The sequence below is a fragment of the Pararge aegeria genome, chromosome 4, assembly GCF_905163445.1.
Source record: "Pararge aegeria chromosome 4, ilParAegt1.1, whole genome shotgun sequence".
In the NCBI taxonomy this organism is placed as follows: domain Eukaryota; kingdom Metazoa; phylum Arthropoda; class Insecta; order Lepidoptera; family Nymphalidae; genus Pararge; species Pararge aegeria.
In genome coordinates this window covers 11,033,995-11,053,645 of record NC_053183.1, presented here as the reverse complement: position 1 = coordinate 11,053,645, position 19,651 = coordinate 11,033,995, and the positions used below count along the sequence as shown (strand labels likewise).

General features: G+C 33.9%; 2 protein-coding genes across 3 annotated transcripts in view; one reads left to right on the top strand and one right to left on the bottom strand.

Annotated features, from left to right (window-relative positions):
* Positions 1–3,200: 3,200 nt before the first annotated feature.
* Positions 3,201–18,351, top strand: LOC120623520 (multiple C2 and transmembrane domain-containing protein-like). Its single transcript, XM_039889571.1, has 14 exons — positions 3,201–3,259; positions 3,764–3,824; positions 4,978–5,093; positions 6,299–6,445; positions 8,012–8,180; positions 9,827–10,008; positions 11,139–11,358; positions 11,554–11,699; positions 12,238–12,383; positions 12,610–12,656; positions 15,560–15,663; positions 16,701–16,810; positions 17,213–17,310; positions 18,253–18,351. Exons 1-14 carry the CDS (start codon positions 3,201–3,203, stop codon positions 18,349–18,351), a joined length of 1,704 nt encoding a protein of 567 aa, XP_039745505.1.
* LOC120637611 (multiple C2 and transmembrane domain-containing protein-like) overlaps positions 17,252–19,651 on the bottom strand; it is a 59,581-nt gene continuing 57,181 nt past the window's right edge. For both annotated transcript variants that reach the window (XM_039909493.1, XM_039909494.1), the window contains exons 13-14: positions 19,411–19,508; positions 17,252–19,097 (exon numbers count right to left, since the gene is read on the bottom strand). In XM_039909493.1, coding sequence (XP_039765427.1) covers positions 19,029–19,097; positions 19,411–19,508 — 167 coding nt within the window. In that variant the 3' untranslated portion in view covers positions 17,252–19,028. The remainder of the gene's footprint in view (positions 19,098–19,410; positions 19,509–19,651) is intronic.

The window sequence follows — 19,651 nt, the reverse complement described above, 5'->3', positions numbered from 1 at the left end:
GATAAAAAGTTAAAAATTTCGATGATAATCGAAGAATTCCCATCTATTTAGTCACTCACCACGAAATCTCGGGAACCATAAGACTTAGAAACGTGATACTTGGTAGGAATATTACTTTTGCTATGTAGAGGTTTGAATAGATTTGAATAGATTTTAAGAAATTCATTCCCCAAAGGGGATTGCGGGGGCGTTAACAATGAACAATTCCCGTTTTTAAACTAAAGCTCCTATAGACTTCAAATTTGGTAGGAATCTTCTGTAAGAGGTGTAGAAATAGGCTATGAACGAATTTTACGATAGCTCACCCCACAGGGGGTTACGGGGGTGGGTATTAACAATTAATATTTTTAATTTTCCAGCTAAAGCTCCTACAAGCTCCAAATTTTGTAGGAATTTTCTATAAGTGATGTAAAAATGATTTATGAACAAATTTTACGATATCCCACCCCAAAGAAGATTGCGGGGGCGTTAACAATGAAAATTTTCAATTTCCAAGCGATAGCTCCTATAGACTCCAAATTTAGTGAGAGTGTTCTATATGTAATATAAAAATGATCTTCGAGCGGATTTTACAATGAATCACCTCCAATAAGGTTCGCGGGGGTGGGTGTTAACAATAAAAAATTTCAATTTCGAAATATAGCTTCTAAAAATTCTAAATATGGTAGGAATCTTTTATTATTCACATAAAGAACATCTCAAAATGGATTTCAATAAAGTCTACTTCCGAACGGAATTGCGGGGGTGGATGTTAAAATCTAAAATTTTTATTTCTAACCTGTAACTTCTACAGACTCCAAATTTGGTGGGGATCTTCGTGTATGTAGGGATATTCGTGTATTTCCTTACAACAATCGTCTTTTTGGCAGCGGAGAAAAAGTCATTGAGAGGTTTCAAAAACTTAACTTTACATGTAGCTATCCAATCAACGGACTAAGAATTTTACATTCATTTTACTTTTGCAGACTACATAACCGACGAATTCTTTTATTGCGGGATCGCGGAAATGTAACAGATTAAAATGAATGCATTTTCCAAGCACATGAGATGTGGAAAAGAAATTTAGTTACTTATTCCAATAGAATTCATAAAAAACATGCACAATTAATTTTCTATAAAAAATTGATGTCACGGAGAAAATTTTAGTTAACAGAAAATTCGTCGCACTTGAACCTAGACAGATTTCAACTTCACATATGAGACTTGCAATGACTTTAACTTAAACTTTCAATGCTCATTTCAAATTTTTTTCTTCATGTCAATTATTATTAATTTTTGGAAGAAAGGCACGGAAATGTTATAATGATTGCACATTGAAAGTTACAATGAATATTAGTGAGAAAAATCACCTGGATGAAAGATACAGGCTAAATCGATGGAATTTGGAATTTGAGTAAGTCTAAACAATATCGATGCTTACAGTTCTATCCGCGGGGCCTATTTATGTTCATACAAAAATAAAAAAAAGGAGAATAATAAAAATAAGAAAAAAATAAATAAAAATTAAACATAAAATGTAATTTTTTTCCTTTTTCAATTCGCCCAGCGAAGCGGGCTGGAAACGGCTAGTAATATTATATAGAAAATAGCAAAAAACTACATACTCGTATGAGGTTATTCAAACTATTACATCAAATCTCAATATTATGTAATGAATTGTAAAATATTAAATCAGTGGTACACATCATCTACATCTGATGGCATCTTTTAAAATATACCTATGCCGTAATTTAATTAAGTATTATTTCAGTATTTATTGTAGGTCGTTTTAAATGATGCCATACATTAAATTTACGGGAATACATACTTCTAAGACTAACCGGGATCAGTAGCGTTTACTGGGTTGTTGTCCATATATCACATACCCTATGTATAAAAAAGAAGGATGCCATAAAATAGAGACCTTTCTTATATTAGTTGTAAATAAAAAATTATAAGGAAAGGCAGTGCTTTAGTGCATGTATGGAGTGCATGCTGCTAGTCGCATGCGTCTTTTATGCAAGTTTAGTACGTCTCGTATACCTACAGGTCGCAAGTGTCTTTTATGCAAGTTTAGTATGTCACGTACCTATACGATTCAAATGCAAGTAACGTACGTCTAATACACAGAAAACAACTGTCTTTTATGCAGGTTTAGTACGTCACGTGTACAGGTTGTAAGTTTAGTATGTCTCGTATACGATTTGTAAGTGTCTTTGTTGCAAGTTATTAATGTCTCGTGAACAGGTCGCAAGTGACTTCCATGCAAATTTAGTAAGACTTTAATGCAAATATAGACAAGTTTAATACGTCTTTTGAGCAAGCTTAGATTGAAAGTGTCTTTTATTTAAGTTTAGCGCGTCTTGTATACGGTTCTGATTTAATGCTGATTTAGTATTTCACATATTCATTCATTCAAGTGTATTCATATTTAGTAGGTTTAGTACGTCTCTAGAGAAATTCTTACTTAGCCGAATAAATGAGTTATTCGGTCGAGTACATACGATTAATTTAAAAAAAGACTCAATTATGTTTCTAGAAATTTTGTAAGTTTATAATATTATTTAGTCATTATATACTGAGACACGACGGAAAGTTGCAGCAACATTGCGAACACTCGTAAGAAATCCTTACCTTTTTGGACCAATAAATACTTAGTATTGCTTTATCTAGTATGCTGTCTTTAATTACTGCTAGATATGAAAATATATTTACCGAAATACTATTCAAAAATGGGAAAAGTTCTACATTCTGCCACATTCTGTAAACATATACGATATTGCTTTGGATAGACCCCCCCCCGGATACTACATCTGCGTTCTTTTTTCGCTTATCGATATGTAACCTAAGTCGGTATGCATACTATCTACCGTGTAAGTCATAGATACGGATTTTTTTTAGGTTGTTCAGAAGAACATCTAATATAAATATAAGCAAGTACCCAATCTACATTAATACGTAAGCGGCTGTTTTTTTGCTTATCGCTGGTTTGCATCTCATCAATTAAATCTCGGATTACACATTTTTATCATAAATTTATATTGATAAGCTGATATTACTGTTGGTAAAGAAAATATGGAATTACTAATCGTAGTCACGATATTAATAGACTTATTAGTAGCGCGACCAAAGAGGTGCAACTTTATTTAAGAAATTTTTAATAAAGTGAAATATATAAAAATCGCAAATTCTTCACAATAGGTACCTACTAGAACCTCACAATGGATTTCATGCTCAGTAATACAGCAAAGCAAAAACCTACGCAACGGAATGTAATCCAGTAAGTAAATTTTACATTTTACTAGCGATTCACCACGTCTTCGCACGGGCATAAATTAGAAAAATAAAATAATATGTTAATTTATTTTTTGGCAACTTGGTTGCAAAATATTCTTTTTAGATAGATAGATAGATAAAGTCTGTATTGCACAAATTAAAAGTGAAAAAAAGCTTTATGCCCATTAGTTATATAATATGTACAATACCTATAAACTGTTTATAAAAAATACGAGTAGTAAATTTGGTTTAGCTTTTATCGACGCCTGCTTGCAACAGATGTTCATAGTGTCTTTCTTGATGTTAGTAAGGTGGAAAAACTCTTACCGTTCATAACATATAACCTATATTTAAGTTTACTGTTGTTTCTCATAGTTATAAGTGTCTGCACTGTCTGCGGTGTACAATAAAGTATTTACATACATTCATACAGAGGCACTTACCAAAGAGGATATAAACACGTTAGTGTAACTAGCTCATAAGATAATGATTTTGTGTATGCTAACAGGTGGCGCCCGGGTTTCCTAAATTCTATAGTAGATACAACTGTATCAAAAACAAAGGATACGGTAAATATTTTTTTTTAAATTATATCTCTTGTTTTAATTATTACTCCATTGGGGCATTAACACTAACTTATTAAATAGCGTAGGTATACGCTGTATAACGCCATCTTTTACTAAGCGCAGAAACTTTTTATAGGATGTTAGTTTTTTTACCGTCAGACTAACTAAATGTGGGGTTTTCACTTGATGGTATGTGACGATGCAGTCTACGATGGTAATAGGCCATAACATGCTAGCCCGTTACCATTTTAGAGTGCATGTATTACCAGCACGGCTAGCATGGGCAGGGGAAAATTATCTCCCCGGGGAAAGGATAAAAATGTATCTTCTCCCACAGCTGTATCAACTCTCAGAGCATTGGTGCACAAAAGGAAGGAATTAATAATATCCTATTTGGATATTTATAGAGGTGCAGTGGCGTGCATAGAGGGTATGCACGGGGTATGCAGATTATATAAAATGATAAAAATCTCCAGTACTATTTATAAGAAATTTAAGGATAGGCAATGTAAGAGTTATAAAAAGCCTACACTTATGTTTTTATAACTCGTACTGGATTAAAATAAATAATAAATAAACACACTACGACGATACACACATCGCCACCTAGCACCAAAGTAAGCGTAGCTTGTGTTTTGGTTACTAAGATGACTGATGAATGAATAATTTTATGTATATAAATTATAAATACTAATAATATCCATATAAACACCCAGACACAAAAACATTAATGCTCATCACACAAACATTTGCCAGTTGTGGGAATCGAACCCACGACCTTGGACTCAGAAAGCAGTATCGCTGCCCACTGCGCCAATATGCGCATTTTATAACATTTGCATACCCTGTGCACCCTCTATGCACGCCACTGTAGATGTGTAAAAATAAACGGGGGTAAACTTCTCCTATTCCATGTTCCCGCTTTAGCAGGTGGACACGTTAATTATATCCCTTGTCAGATAAGAATGATATCCCCCAATTGATATAATCTTTAGCTCCTGCCTGTGGATTACATTAAAATAAATGAAAAATAGTCAACGCTACCTAGAAGAGGTACCTTTTTTTTTATCAAAAAACAGCTGTAGTTATATTCTTCCCGCGTTTATGCGTTTCCAATCTTTACTCACCTTAGTAATTGTTGTTATACTCATTGCAGGTTAAAAAATTGGATCGAAGTTGGGAAACCGTCGTAAATATAGTGCTAGTCGAAGCTAAGTGTCTTCCGCCAGTTCCTGACGATGGAGTATCACATACTTTGTCTTGTAAACTAAGGTTTGTATGCACTTTAATTATTAAAAGATATTTGGTTAAGGAATGGAAAAGTACGAACAAATTCAAACATTATTGAATCCAAGTAGGCCTACTTTAAATCCAGCGTCCAGCTGAGTCCAGCAGCGTAGCAGGCTTGCTAGTTGGATTATCGCCCTCCTTAGCACATTGGCATGTAGGCTAGACAGTCTTCTCTCGCTGACATGCAATGATGCTCATGTTAGCGCTAGGGGGCGCAAGTAGTTTTTAAGATAGATTTCAGGATTAGTAAAAGGGAACAACATATATAGTTTAAAATTAATATTTTTACTAACAAATTAGTGTATTTATTCTGATTTATTATTTTCATGTTACTATTTTTATCTATAGTTATTTATATACATTTTTTTTTAAATTTTTAAGAATGTTTAATTTTATAAAATAGAAACAAGCACTATTCGAAATTAAAAAAAAAATCCATCCAATAATTTTTGACTACGCAAAAGCAGCCGGAGTCAGGGCACCTTTTCAATAATAAGCGACGTTCTAAGAACTACTTCTGTATAGCAATCCAACAACCAATTATTATTATTGTTATTTTTACTATTATTATATTTTACTATTATTATTTTTTACTATTATTATTTTTATCCAACCTTACTAGATAACGACGGGTAAAAAAATAAGAAATAGGGTGTTATTTCATCAATCGATCGATCGTCGATGCACCTAAGTACTATAATTTTGACTTATTCGTGATAATAAACGGGACTGCCATGCCAGCTTAAAGTATTCTGCCAGGAAAGGCAGTGGGCAACGCCAATTTCTTAACTTTACCTACCAGCCAATATTCAGGCTGGTTGGTACTAAAAACTACTCGTAACTTACAATTTTTGGCTCAACTTGGGAATGGAATCAAGGTCAAAGTTATTTATATTCTAACATGCTAACCACTACACATACGTAATATACATATGAAATGGTGGTACAGTCGTCATAACCTATTACTGACAGACTTTTTTTCTATATTGTTTGAGGAGGTAAAAATCCCTTCGGACTTCTGCATGATACCTGCTATGATCGGAGCATGTCCGACTTGCACGGACCAAAACAACCCCCCCTATCTGCCAGGTCTGCACAAAATTGCTAAGCATTACTGACAGAACGTTGATACTAAAAGTGACCTACTTGAAATAAGATTTTAAATTATCATTTCAACCTTGTTTAAGACTGGGGTCAGAATCGTGTAGATCCAAAAGTGTACCGAGCAGTCAAAATCCGCAATGGAAAGAAAGATTTCGACTGCATCTCTATCAAAATTGGGTACTAAATATATCTTTGAGGGACGAGGGAAAAATGAAAAATCCTATGGGCAGGTAAGATAAGTTGTGTCTTAAATCAAAAACACCTCAAATATAGATTAAATAGTTGGAAAATCTAAAAGTGCAGGCCTCATAATCTCATTCATTACAATAAAAATGAGATTATTTGTAAATAATAATCAAACTACATCTAATTATACCGTGAAAAGTAATAGGCTGCTATTCCTCAAAATACCTATACAAGAAGCATATAAAAAAACCAATTCGATAAGTGAAGTATTTCGCTCGTTATCGTGACCACAAGATACGGGATCCGCACATACAGACACACGGACGTCCAAGACAGAAGTTTTTTAAACATTTTTTTAATTAAGTAGTTTAAATAATAAAAAGAGATTTAAAAATATCATGAGTGTTAAAAGTGGTGTTTTTTCGACATTTGTCTATTTATATTCACTTATAAAAGCAATATAATAGAATAAAAAAGTGACATTTTAAGTTGGAGAATCACTCAGTGTGCGTAAACTGACAGTAATACCCACCTCAACGCTTCGCTTATGAGATGTGCATACGTTTTCGACCTATAAGTTACCACAACTGATTAGGTAGGTTAATACTTCAAAACAAAACATGTTATTTTAGAAAATGATTCGATTTCGGTGCAGACTAAGGAACATACAGAAGCCGTGTACGACTAATATTAAAGCATCAAATACCACCCCACTTTCGTAGTGTTTCTCGAACAGTTGGTTTGTCACTTCATACCATTTAGTATTTAAAAGTAATTATTTTACTTGTTCTAAATGTTTACCATAAAATGGGAAAATGGTAAAAAGTTTGTGAGCTACCAACATTCCTCGAGTTTGAAGTGAGACGTGCCGCGTGCGCAGGGCGTTTTCACTTTGGGAAACAATGCACTATATTTCTCAATTCTGTGGGTCCCCGATGCAACTGAAAAAGAAAATGATTCTGGTGTTAAAATATAAGTAACTCAGACAACATGCGCTTGGAAAACACACACATTTAACTATTTTAAGGCAAAAATACTATACGGATTAATTGCACATTGGAACTGATTAAAACCGTTTATAATAAAGTCAACGTTGGGTAAAGCTTTGATTTAATATATCATATTTTACTAGTGTGGTAAAGTAAAAAAATTCTTTTAAACTTACGGTTTCTTTTGTTATGTTCCCTAAGATGTTAAATCGAATATGTACCTAAATTGTTCATAAAAACTCTTGGGTGTTGGGGATTCCGGATCGGGTGTTTTCTTTGGAAGGGAAGTGTACTTAGTTTGAGATATGTAATGGCGTAAATACACTTGAAGATTCCGTGTAGTGACGGTAAATTAGAATACAGTCATTAGAATGCCCTCATTTTCCCGCGGGTATCGTACGAGGCGACTAAGGGAATATAACAGAGAACGGGCAGTAGCTATGTTCTACTTTTTTCTACTCCTACCATCTACTGGGATCACCAACCCGTCTGCAAAACATAGTGATTATAGGCAAACTCTCCCCTGGGGCTTTATTCCAGTAGTGGATTGTTGTAGGCTAAACATACTTAAGAATAACAAAACCAAAATGATACTTAATTAATATAATTTGTGTACCCAAGTTGTGTTTTAGACTTATCTAAGTACGAAAAGGAGCGCACCCACGAAATTTGGCAGCAACTCGACGATGGGTATGGCGCAATACATGTTTCAGTTACGATGTGTGCCATCTGCTCGCCAGATAATACAAGTAACAGCTTTGTGGATTTACGTGAATGCGTTATAAGTCATGTGAGTATTAGCACAAAGTTGTTAATAGTACCTATCATATTACCATCATTAATTCATACATAGCCCACTGGTAGGTAAGGTTTAAGAGCATAGACCCAACATGCTGCTCCAATGCAGACTGGTGGGCTGTAAGATTATATTACTTTCTATCAGCCGAAGCTTTTTTCGTAACAGGACTACCGAAGCGCGGTGTAGACAACTCCAATTTCTTTACTCCGGCCTGGCACTGTGATTTTTTTAACGTTTGTAAATACGTATAGTTAGCCCAAATTAGGAGCCCAATCCAGGACCTCGAGGTCAATAAGTATTTATGACGTAGTGGATAGGTACAAATATTTAGTATAGTTTCACATCATTCATGATCTGAAAACATTCAACACAATTTGTGATTTACGAATTCATTAAAATGTGTCAAATGACTAGCAGCGCTTTTTGTGACAGAGCTCGTCCGGTAAAGTTATACCGCCAAGCAGCATTGAGGCTTTAAACACTCAGCTTAGTTGGCACAGGGCGACACTTGGTAGAACGTACAATCTTTGTGAAGTGTTGCTCTGTATGAGCTATGTCACAAGAAGCTCTTACTACTACTAAATAAGCCTCAAAAGGATAATAACACTAAATTGCTGTTGCTTAACCTCGAGGTTTCAACCCAATTATTAGTTATGCTCAGTATCGTAGATAAATCTGGATATCTATGTTCATTATCAGGATTAACACCAATAACTAATCCAAATCAACAAATAATTACTTCATTTGTTGAAAAACATAAATCTACTCGTATATGTAGCAGGATAATTAGGCATATCGAGTCTTTGTGAAAACATAACATCGCCATGGAGCCCCAAAGTAAGCGTAGCTTGTGTTATGCGTACGACTATGAATGATGAATATTTATATGAATATTATACATTTTCGAGTTGTGGGAATCGAACCCTTAGCCTTGGACTCAAGGGTCGCTGATCACTGCACCTATCGGCCATCGAAGGATTTAATAGGTGATACCCATTGCTTTGAGAACTAAAGCCAAGGTTAGGTTAAATCATATTCACATTTCCGAGATTTTATTGGGAAAATGTAGGTAGGATAATTGCAAACTACAAAGTTATAAAAGCTTTCTAATCCGATTATATCTGCGGTTTCATACAATCTTTTTTGGTTTGTCAATCGATGTTACGTGCTAGCCTGCAACGTTTATAAAGTAATCTCTCTTAACAACGTATGAAAAGAGATAATCGAAGCAAACTTTACTTTACGAAAGACTGAACTGATTTCGACAAAATTTCATCAGTTAGTTGAACGTTTGTAAAACAGAAATCGTGGAAACGAAATGTCATGGGGACTAGTATATTAAGAAAAAATTTCATTAGTTTAAAGTTTCAAGTTAATAAGGATTGTGAACTCTATAATTGCCGCAAAATTGAGCGCAAAGTGGAAAATTTGGCGTTTCAAGCAAATTGCGTTAAAAAATGAGTAATTTTTATCTAATCAGCCGTATTGGAATTGAAAATAAAAATCATACTTTCTTTGAACTCAAACATTTATTTTAATAACTTGTTATGGCTTAAAAATACTGAGTTTTTAGAGATCACAAACCCCTTTTCTTTATTTGTTTCAGATTTATAACTAGCTTTCTTTATTTATTACAGAAAATCCTAAACAATCCACAGGATTGGACTTTAGTTGGAATTTTACATGTACATGTTTTGGGAGCTAAAGGTTTAATAAGTAAATCAAATGTTTACTGTACCTTGGAAATTGATAATGAAAGTGTTGAGACCAATCGCGCAGCTACGAGCTCGGAACCTAGATGGAACAAATGTTATGTTTTGTAAGTTTTAACATCTCATTAATAAAGGTGTACGTAATTTTTCCAGAGATGGCATCACTGACGCAGCAAACTAGGTTGGTAACATTGATAAATATTGTGAAAATCCAAAAGTGCACGCCTCATAATCTCATTCATTACAATAAAATTGAGATTATTTGTAAATAATAATTAAACGTCATACAGTGAAAAGTAATAGGCTTCTATTCCTTAAAATACTGAAGCCTATAAAAAAAAACCAATTGAGATAAGTGAAGTATTTCGCTCGTTATCGTGACCACAACTCACAAGATACGGGATCCGCACATACACACAACTGGAAATTGTTTGTGTGATGAACATGAATGTTTTTCAGTGTCTGGGTGTTTATCTGTATATTATAAGCATTTATGTGTATTTTATTCATAAAAAAATATTCAGCTCAGCTATCTCAGTACCCATAACACAAGTTACGCTTACTTTGGGGCTAGATGGCGATGTGTGTACCTATTGTCGTATACAGACACACGGACGTACAAATATTTAAATTAATAATAATTAAATAAATATCATGAGTGTTTTAAAAATAGTGTTTTTTCTCAACATTTGTCTATTTATATTCACTTATAAAAGCAATAAAGAATAAAAAAGTGACATTTTAAGTTGGAGAATCACTCGGTGTGCGTAAACTGACAGTAATACCTCCCTCAAAGTGCAAAATAGGGAGATATGATGTCATGATAAGATTTGATTTCAGAATAAAACCTTCAAACTTTTCGGGTATCGAACTCGGTGCCGGCGAAAAGGAGGTCGAAATATTAACCACTAGGCACCGCTGTTTTTACAAATATTATACTAGATTTATTCAAACATCGCACGGATCTTGAAATTATTGTTATGAAATCAATGCACGCATTATGATATTAGAAGTTTACACGTGACAATTGGTGCAATTGTTGCCATGAAAACTAATTTAATGCCTCTATTTTCGTCATCCGCCCATTTGAAAAGGAATTGCGCTTGGCAGAATTCCTAGTGAGGTCACTAGATCATTTATTTATTTTTAACCTCACCGGTTTATTATTGAGTTAATATACATTGAAAAGGTTGGTAGTAGGAGGTATGTTCTTAGATAACTTGTTATATTTTTACAGTAAAGTTTACGACGTAACTTCAACATTAGATGTAAAAGTCTACGACGGCTCACTAAAAAATGTTTTTCTACACGAGTCTATAGGAAAGGTTTCTATACCATTACTCAGGATAAGCAACGGCGTTATCCGTTCGTATGCCTTGAAAGATAAAAGAAAACGGAGTAATGCGAAAGGAAACTGCCCAAGGATAAAACTTCAAATGTCTTTAGCTTGGAATCCAGTGAGTTACAAATCTTGCTAATTACGATTGCATCTTATTGCAGACACTATTTTATGGGATTTGCCAAAATAAACAATAGATGTCAAATAATCAGTTAATTCTAAAATTCCTAAAGATATGTTTTTACAATCCTCAATGCAAAAAATATATGTAAGCATATCTAGATATTAAAGTTATAAAAATATTGTTTTGTAGATAAAAGCAACTGTGAGACTGTTTCAAGCTAAAGAAGTAAAACACATTAAGAAACCACCCAAATTCGACCTTGCACTAGTCTACAGTAATACTAAATACATAGCAGATCTTTTTAATTTGCTGGTAGAAGTAAATGAATATTATAAGTAAGTGGTACATTTTTATTAAACTTCAAATACTTTTACTTAGTGCATTTTTTTAACTGCCACTGTCGTTCTGCAATAAAAATAATGAATGAATAAATGAATACACATTTATTGTACACCTCACTTCAGCACTGAAAACAGAAACCTATGTCGTATACAAATTTGGTCAGCTTATTGCTCGCTGCATAGCAATGTCTTCCAGGCTTCGTCCGCGGCTTGTTACCAGCCTACCGACTAAGTCGGGCCGCCAAGGATTTAGCATTCTAGTAGATGCGTAGAAACCGATACAGGGGAATGGATTTAATAATAGTTATATGAAACCTATTCCCCTTGATCGGAATTGCCCCTAACAGGGTTAGCCCGTTAACATCTTAGATTCCATCATCATATATCACAGTAGAGGGCTTACTCGTAGTTAATAAAAATAAGGAAACGCTAGGTATACTCTCAGGTACCTAATACTGTGATCGTTTTATGATCTTCTACTATTTTCTTTATGCTTATGAGATTTTTTAATTCTTGTTTTCTTATTCAACAGGCATGTTTTTGAGTGGGATGATAGAGAATATTCCTTTTGTACGCTTATTGGATGGCTAGTTTTTTGTTATTATCTCAGGCTTTGGGCTATTCCACTGTTACTCTTAATACCTTTTCTTTATCAATGGATTTTTGGTAAAAATCAAGGTAATATATGAGCAACAATGTTGTTATATTAATTGTTATAAATATATTTGTGTTTGTTGTTGTTATTACAGCATAGAGTTTTATCAAAATAGACAGTAGATACAATTATCTGTCTGATATTGCTAAATAATTTAATAAACAAATAAATTATCCATTACATCACATGCATTTTTTATCAAGTCGTGTTGTAATTCAGTGTGATTTGTTATTGACTTACATTTTTCAGATAACGTGTCAATTGTACAGGATTGCGCAAACGATGATGAAAACAAGGTAGGTAAATAAAGTGTCTATCTTATTTAAGTTTTGTCATTTTGGTTTACAACCAAACTCTCTTGCTCTATTGTGTTTATTATCACCCGATTCTTGTAGTACGATCTGTGGCATCGTATATTTCGTATCAAATAATTTTATTTTGTTTTTTTTTGAAAGTGGAGTTCGAAATTCGGGAGTGTCCTAAGCATGTTTGATGGAAATCGGTCCACAGGTCATTTTCTCCGTTTCACAGAGTACTTAGCATTGACAAAAGCACTGTAAAAGCTTTTAGGATATCTAGATTTGTTTACGTTATCTTTGTATCTATTTGGAATGTATAATAAGAATACCCTTTTCAATCCACTCTCTCGATAATGCCTTATTGCATAGCCTGGTATGGAAAGGAAAGCCTGAGACTCTACATTCATCAAACTTGCAGTGAGATAAAAAACTTAACTTCAAAAACATACGTCTTTGTTTTATTTTTCGCGAGGAGTGGAAAATAGAGAATTCAACTCTGAGAAATGTTGCGTTCGTTTTGGGAGCTCCTAAAATGCCTTGTTCACCTAAGTTTATCCCGATAGGATATATCCCGGCACCCGTAACGTAGACATTGCACTACCACCTTTTTGTTGATCAGTTTGCTATGGCCGTAGTCCACTACCCTGACCCAGTGAGGATTGGTTGACTCCACACGATTTTGATAACATAATGGATGTCTATCAGGCATGCAGGTTTCCTCACGATGTTTTCCTTCACTGCATTTTTAATTGCTTAATTAAAAACGCACATAACTAGGAAAGTAAGAAGTTCGTGCTGGGATTCGAACTCGGCCCCCTCGAAAGGGAAGCCGAAGCCCTAACCACTGGGCTATCACGGCACCTAGGTAAGTTATTACATAGGAGCTGGTTATTAGACATATTTAACTGTTCTGTAGTAGTGCATTGTTTACAATTAAACTAAGTGAAAAATCTTTATATCTTAATCTATGTCCGTATCTATACCGCAGTTTTTTAGATTTGACAATATAGGTGCTGTACTTGCATACAAAACCAGTGATGTCTATATTAGTAGAACTGAAAACGTAACATAGTCAAATAACAAAATCCGTTAGTGCGTGGAGGCCACAATCAACCTGATTTGGCTGGATACGAAAACTGCATTACCGTATCCGAAGCGTCGCTAATTGCGTTACGTCCCCTGTCCATCGATGTCCGATAATTGAATTTTATCCGTGCGCGTTCTACTGGAAACATTGAGCTTGAAAATACGCAGTATATTTTTTATTTCTTTCCCGAACCGAGTTTTAATGTTTAATTTTGGTTGGATTAAGTTGGGTTTTGCGGTTATAGCTCAGTTAGTAGTTGGGTAGGATTTCGACTTCAATTTCGGAGTGCCGAGTTCGAATCCCAGCACCTCAAAGTTTTCTATAAGTTAGGTGCGTTTTAAGCAATTAAAATAGATCACTTGCTTCAAGCGTGAAGGAAAAACATTTCGAGGAAACAGGCATGTTCGAGAATTCCCAATAATGTTCTCAAAGGTGTGTGGAGTCCACCAATCCGCACTGGGTCAGGCTGGTAGATTACGGCCTTAACCCCCTTCTCATTGTGGGAAAGAGATCCGTGCCCTGTAGTCAGCCGGTAATGGGTTGATGTGATGATGATGATGATGATGAAGTTTCTCAGTAGCTTTCTACATAAACCCTAAGTCTTACATAATAACGCTAACAAGCATTTTGTTTTAAATGGTTTCTTTGAACGCTACCATCTCTTAACTGATTGTAGGATTTGAAATTATGTATAAATTTAGTAGCCCAATTCTTGAGGATGGTTATAATCATTTTACACCCGGTATCTAATAGTGGACGAGAAATCGAAGTAATAGTGCGGGCTGGCGATGTAACGCGGTGCAAAAGAGGTTTTTGTTAAATATCAGATAAAAAGGCAAAATTTTCTTATGAGAAGTTTAGAAATAAGAATTTCACGCTCTTATTCGTTTTGATTAAAAATAAACAGTTAAATGAACCGTATCTCACTCGTTTTCAGTAGTCTATTCGGTTTAACTGATTTTTATCTTACAATCGCTCCGCTAGAAGCACTAACTGAAGACGTTTGTCCGAACGCATAGAATCAATGTGAAGTCTTTTTACTGTGACTTTGTATTTTTTCGATTGGTACACAGGCATCTTAGCTTGCTGACTAACTACTGAATAGTTCGCGGAGCTTACTTCGACAACCTATGTTCTGAAGTACTAGTATTAAGTGCAAATTGTACATGCACTTCATCTCTCGTAAGACAGAAATTTTTTAAAAATTATAATGTTGAAAAAGAGCAATGTGTTTCTTGCCGGCTTCTTTTAGATAGAATCTGCCTTCCAAACCGGGTCACTAAAAACATATAGACTTGACGTATATATTTTTTGAATTTAGAATTTTTGTTTTGCACTTTAAATGCCTATACTAATATTATAAATGTCAATGTAAGTTTGTTTGTTACGCTTTCACGCAAAAACGAGTTAACCGATCCTCATGACACTTTGTACACATTTTCTCGGAAGTGTTAGAAGTAATATAGGATACTTTTTATCCCGACATTAAGCTCGGTACCTTTGAAGAGGGGATGAGTGTTTGACGATTTTACACCATAACTCTGACAAATTATAATCGATTTAAATAATTATTTTTTACTTTAGAGGTTATAATACGTGTTTAATTTTGCCCAAGCTGTGGTTGGAGATAGCGGACAGAACTGGCTTAGCGATACTTAATACTTTAAAATTTTTAGATCTACAACTAAATTTAATGCCACATCACAGCAATTTCTATTCAACAGCTAGTAATGACACATATATGATCCACAAAATGTTATTATGATAATGATTAGCATTCACACACAATTTATAACTCTTACTTAATTTACAGGAAGAGAAGACCGTCGGTGGAAGAATACAGGATTTACAAACAATGACATTAACTATTACAAATGGGATCGATTTTATTGTGTCTTATAAAGAGAGACTTTTAAAGTAAGTTAATTATCGGAAATAGAACTAGAGTAAGAGAGTTTTTCGTGACAGAGCTCATCCGGGGAAGTACTAATGTTATGCTACAAGCAACAAGCTGTGTTCCGGTTTGAGTGGCGTGGTTGCCGCTGTATTTACAGGGCAGCAATTTGTACATGTGTCTTGTATGCCCTGCGTAGTGATGTTCTGTTAACAGGAGATGGTCCGTCAGTTGTTAAGGTAAAAAACATGTGTGTACCTATGTACACGATTTAAAAGTTATACTTCTTTGGCGTAATAAGATATATATATAGTAAAGATGCGTATAAGCGTATAAGATATATACATAGTAGATATGTATAGTAAAGTGGCGTAATAAGATATATATATAGTAGTTTTACTATATATATGTAGTATTAGTATGTAATGTTTATAATTAGCACAATTTAATTATTGCACTATCCCGTTTTCTCTAATATGTTTCTTCAACCAAAGGTTGTCTGGAGGAGATCGCTTCGAGCGATAAGACCGCCTTTGTGCATATGTATAGTTTTTATTTTTTATTTTTTATTTTTTTGTTAACCTGATTTTATATTTGTATGTGCAATAAAGACTTTTTCTTCTTCTTCTTCTTCTTAAGATAAAGATCTTTTCAAAAATTTTATCTTTCGTATTATTCTACGTTTTTTGAAAAAACCACAATACATTGAAAATTTTATTATACCGCATTATCTAGTTATCTCATTATCGTACAACAAAGTTTAACTCGCATTCAAATTTGAGATTTTGGAATGAGCCCGCAGACTTTGACAATTGAAGGTGTAAGTACACTGTCAAAACTTTTTTTGAAAAACTAATATGTTGACTATAGCTAACTTCATTGTGTCGCTTTTTTGAGACGGTATTTAGTGTGATGCGCGCGCGCTTCGTAAAAATTTACTCTCATCATTTTTCCCTAACGCGCCAAAAAAAGTATAAACTTAAAAAAATAAATATAATAAACTTGTACTCGCTATTATAGTTTTAATGATATCTGAACGTAATTTTTTCCCTCTTTTCAGTTTATTTACCTTCAAGGTGCCTTTCTTGAGCGTCATTGCCATGATTCTACTGCTAGTCTCATCTGTCGGATTGTATTTCATACCAATTAATTATTTCCTAATGAGTTTGGGTAAGCCTTCAAACCTATCTTTTAAATTGAATTGAAATCTGTACTATATAGGATAAACTGGGCACACAAGGAAACTCCCTTCCCTTCTGAGGTTCCCTTCCCTGTTCGGCCCAACAATAATTATTAAGTTAATAAGTTTATCCAAGTGAAAGCTTAAAATTTCTTAAGCAGTTGGTCCCGGTTGATATGTGATAATAATCGTTATTGCCCAAGAACCTGCATTGTAGCAACGTGGTGGGTCTATGCTCTACAAACTTCTCATCTACGTAAAGGTGGCCAGTGCCAAGCAGTGAGACATTAATAGACTGATTATGATAAAGAATACCAATAACATTTTAAATACTTACATAGCTATGTTTATTAATCGACAGCTAATCCACTGTTTTCGTTTGATTGTTTAAGGGATTTACAAATTCGGGAGGAAATATTCAAACCCAGACAGAGTTTTAAATAATGGTTTAATAGACTTCCTTTCGAGAGTACCGGATAGCAGGAAATTGGTAACTTATTTCAGTCTCTATTACACAGTATTACAAGTTAATAACTTAGTTATAAATACTACCTCTAAGTTTCTTTTACAACTATAAGTTCTTATTCTTAAATTCGAATGCATAATAAATCACAGTTTAGTTAACAAATTTATAAACAAGAGTTTACAAATGTCTTTATCGACTCGACAACACGGTTAAACGAGTTAATAAATATATTTGAGTTTAGATAAAGCCTATAACTTATAAAACTATATTTTTGTATTATATAAGGCAATTTGGAAAGTGTTACTAGCCTTAGGAAACCATCTATAAAAAATATCGCTAATACACGATTTAGAGTAACGATATTATTATTTCCAGTAATTTAAATTTCATATTAATTTAGTTTCCATATAGCTGACATGATTGAATGACTTGACATCACATTTACACGTGCTTGTGTGTTTGTATTAACGGACCCCTATGAGCTAGCCATAGTTATAGAGTTATCAGTTTTTTTTAATACTTTTATATTTTCTAGTTACTCATATTTTATATTAATATAATGCTCATATAAAAGTACTCTAACAAATTGACAACCCTAAATGATTGATTTGAGATCATATTTACACTTTTGTGTGTGTCCGTGTGAACGTGTCAGATAATTATTATTTTAAAAAATATTTAGGACCGTAAACTTATTACTGTTGCCATAGTAATGCTTAACCTCACATGATTTTAACTGTAAGAACTGCTGTTGTTGTGGCTGTCACAGCGTATTTTTCATTTCAAATTTGGAGTGTTTTTAATAAAAAAATGTGCAACAATAGTTTTGGGTATTATGCTTAGTACCTTAAATCTTCATATCCCACTGGCATAGTAATATTTATACCTATTTCCAGGTGCCTTAAATTACGTTGTTGCATTAGGTATGAAATTAATTAACAATTTCATTATTTTGTTTACTTTCAGAAAGATTGGAAAGAGTTAGGCGTTCCAGAACCCAACCAAGAATACCAACGTCAATCATTTAAAATCTTCAGGTCTATCAGTACCCCTAATTTAAGGTAGTCCGTAGTTTTAAATTACTTTAATGATGTAATAAATAAATATTGTTTTTTAATATTCAGTGCTACCGAAAGTAAACTGAAAGTTAGGTGTACGATGTGATTCTAGTACATAATCCATAAAAACTTTGCTAATTGTGTTTTTCACTAACATTTAATTCCTTTAATCATCGTCATGGCAACCAATGGATGTCCAGAGCTGGACATAGTTTTTCCATGCCGCTCCCTTCGACTCATTTGATGTGGTCCGTCCCTCTTGTCGAAGCTCAACCAACGCTATGTTTACTGATGCGAGGTCTCCATTTCAACACGTTGAGACCCCATTGTCTTCAGCTACATGGCTCGTTGAGCGATGTCCTTGAGTAGCATAATATATACTGTACTCATAACTTTGTTAATTCTAGGTTTGTCTTTAAATAAACTTTTTAGAGTTCTCTTAATCTAATATCCCTTACATTCTAATCCTCGCCTTTTCCACAAATCTGGCAAAATAACTTGATACAAGAATATGCAATTTTTTAAATTTAAATTACAGACTATTTATCCCTAAAGGAATCTTAAGGTATTGCACGCTCGTTTCGTCCCATTTATCTTCTTTATACCTTGCCTTGCTCTATATGGCACTGTATCCAAAATATAACAATGTTTCAACCAATAAATGCATCGTCTATTGATTCTTCACTATCTGCTTTTTGCTGGATCTGACTGATTCAAATTCGGCTCAGGAACTTTTAGTTCACGCCATTGTTTCTGTAACATAAATTATTATAAAGCTTCGGAACTTTTGTTAACTATTCAGATGTGTGCCAATATTTATTTGCGGTGGGCAGTGAACCTGGTTTCTGAGTAAAAGACCGTGGGTTCGATTCCCACCACTGAATAATGTTATTTTTCAGCATCTAGGTGTTATTCTGTATATTGAAAGTATTTATAATAAAATATTCATAAATTATCTTAGTACCCATAACACAAGCTACGCTTACTTTGGGGCTTGATGGCGATGTGTGTATTGTAGTATTATATTTATTTACTTATTTATTATTAAAAAGAAATGGCTACTTACCAACATCTCATCATCAGGAACCCGTGATATGAAATCAAGCAGATCATTGTTAGGAACTCTCGTTGGATTTAAGAACTTACGAGTAAACTTATAAGTACCTGTAAAAAACAAAACTTGCCTTTAGTCAGTTGGTCGCATTTAAATCTATGGGTTAAAATTTGAACCAAAATATTGAATGAATAAAGACTAACGAAACGAGCAAATATGTCGATAAATTTTGAGCCAAAACAAACTTAGTCAT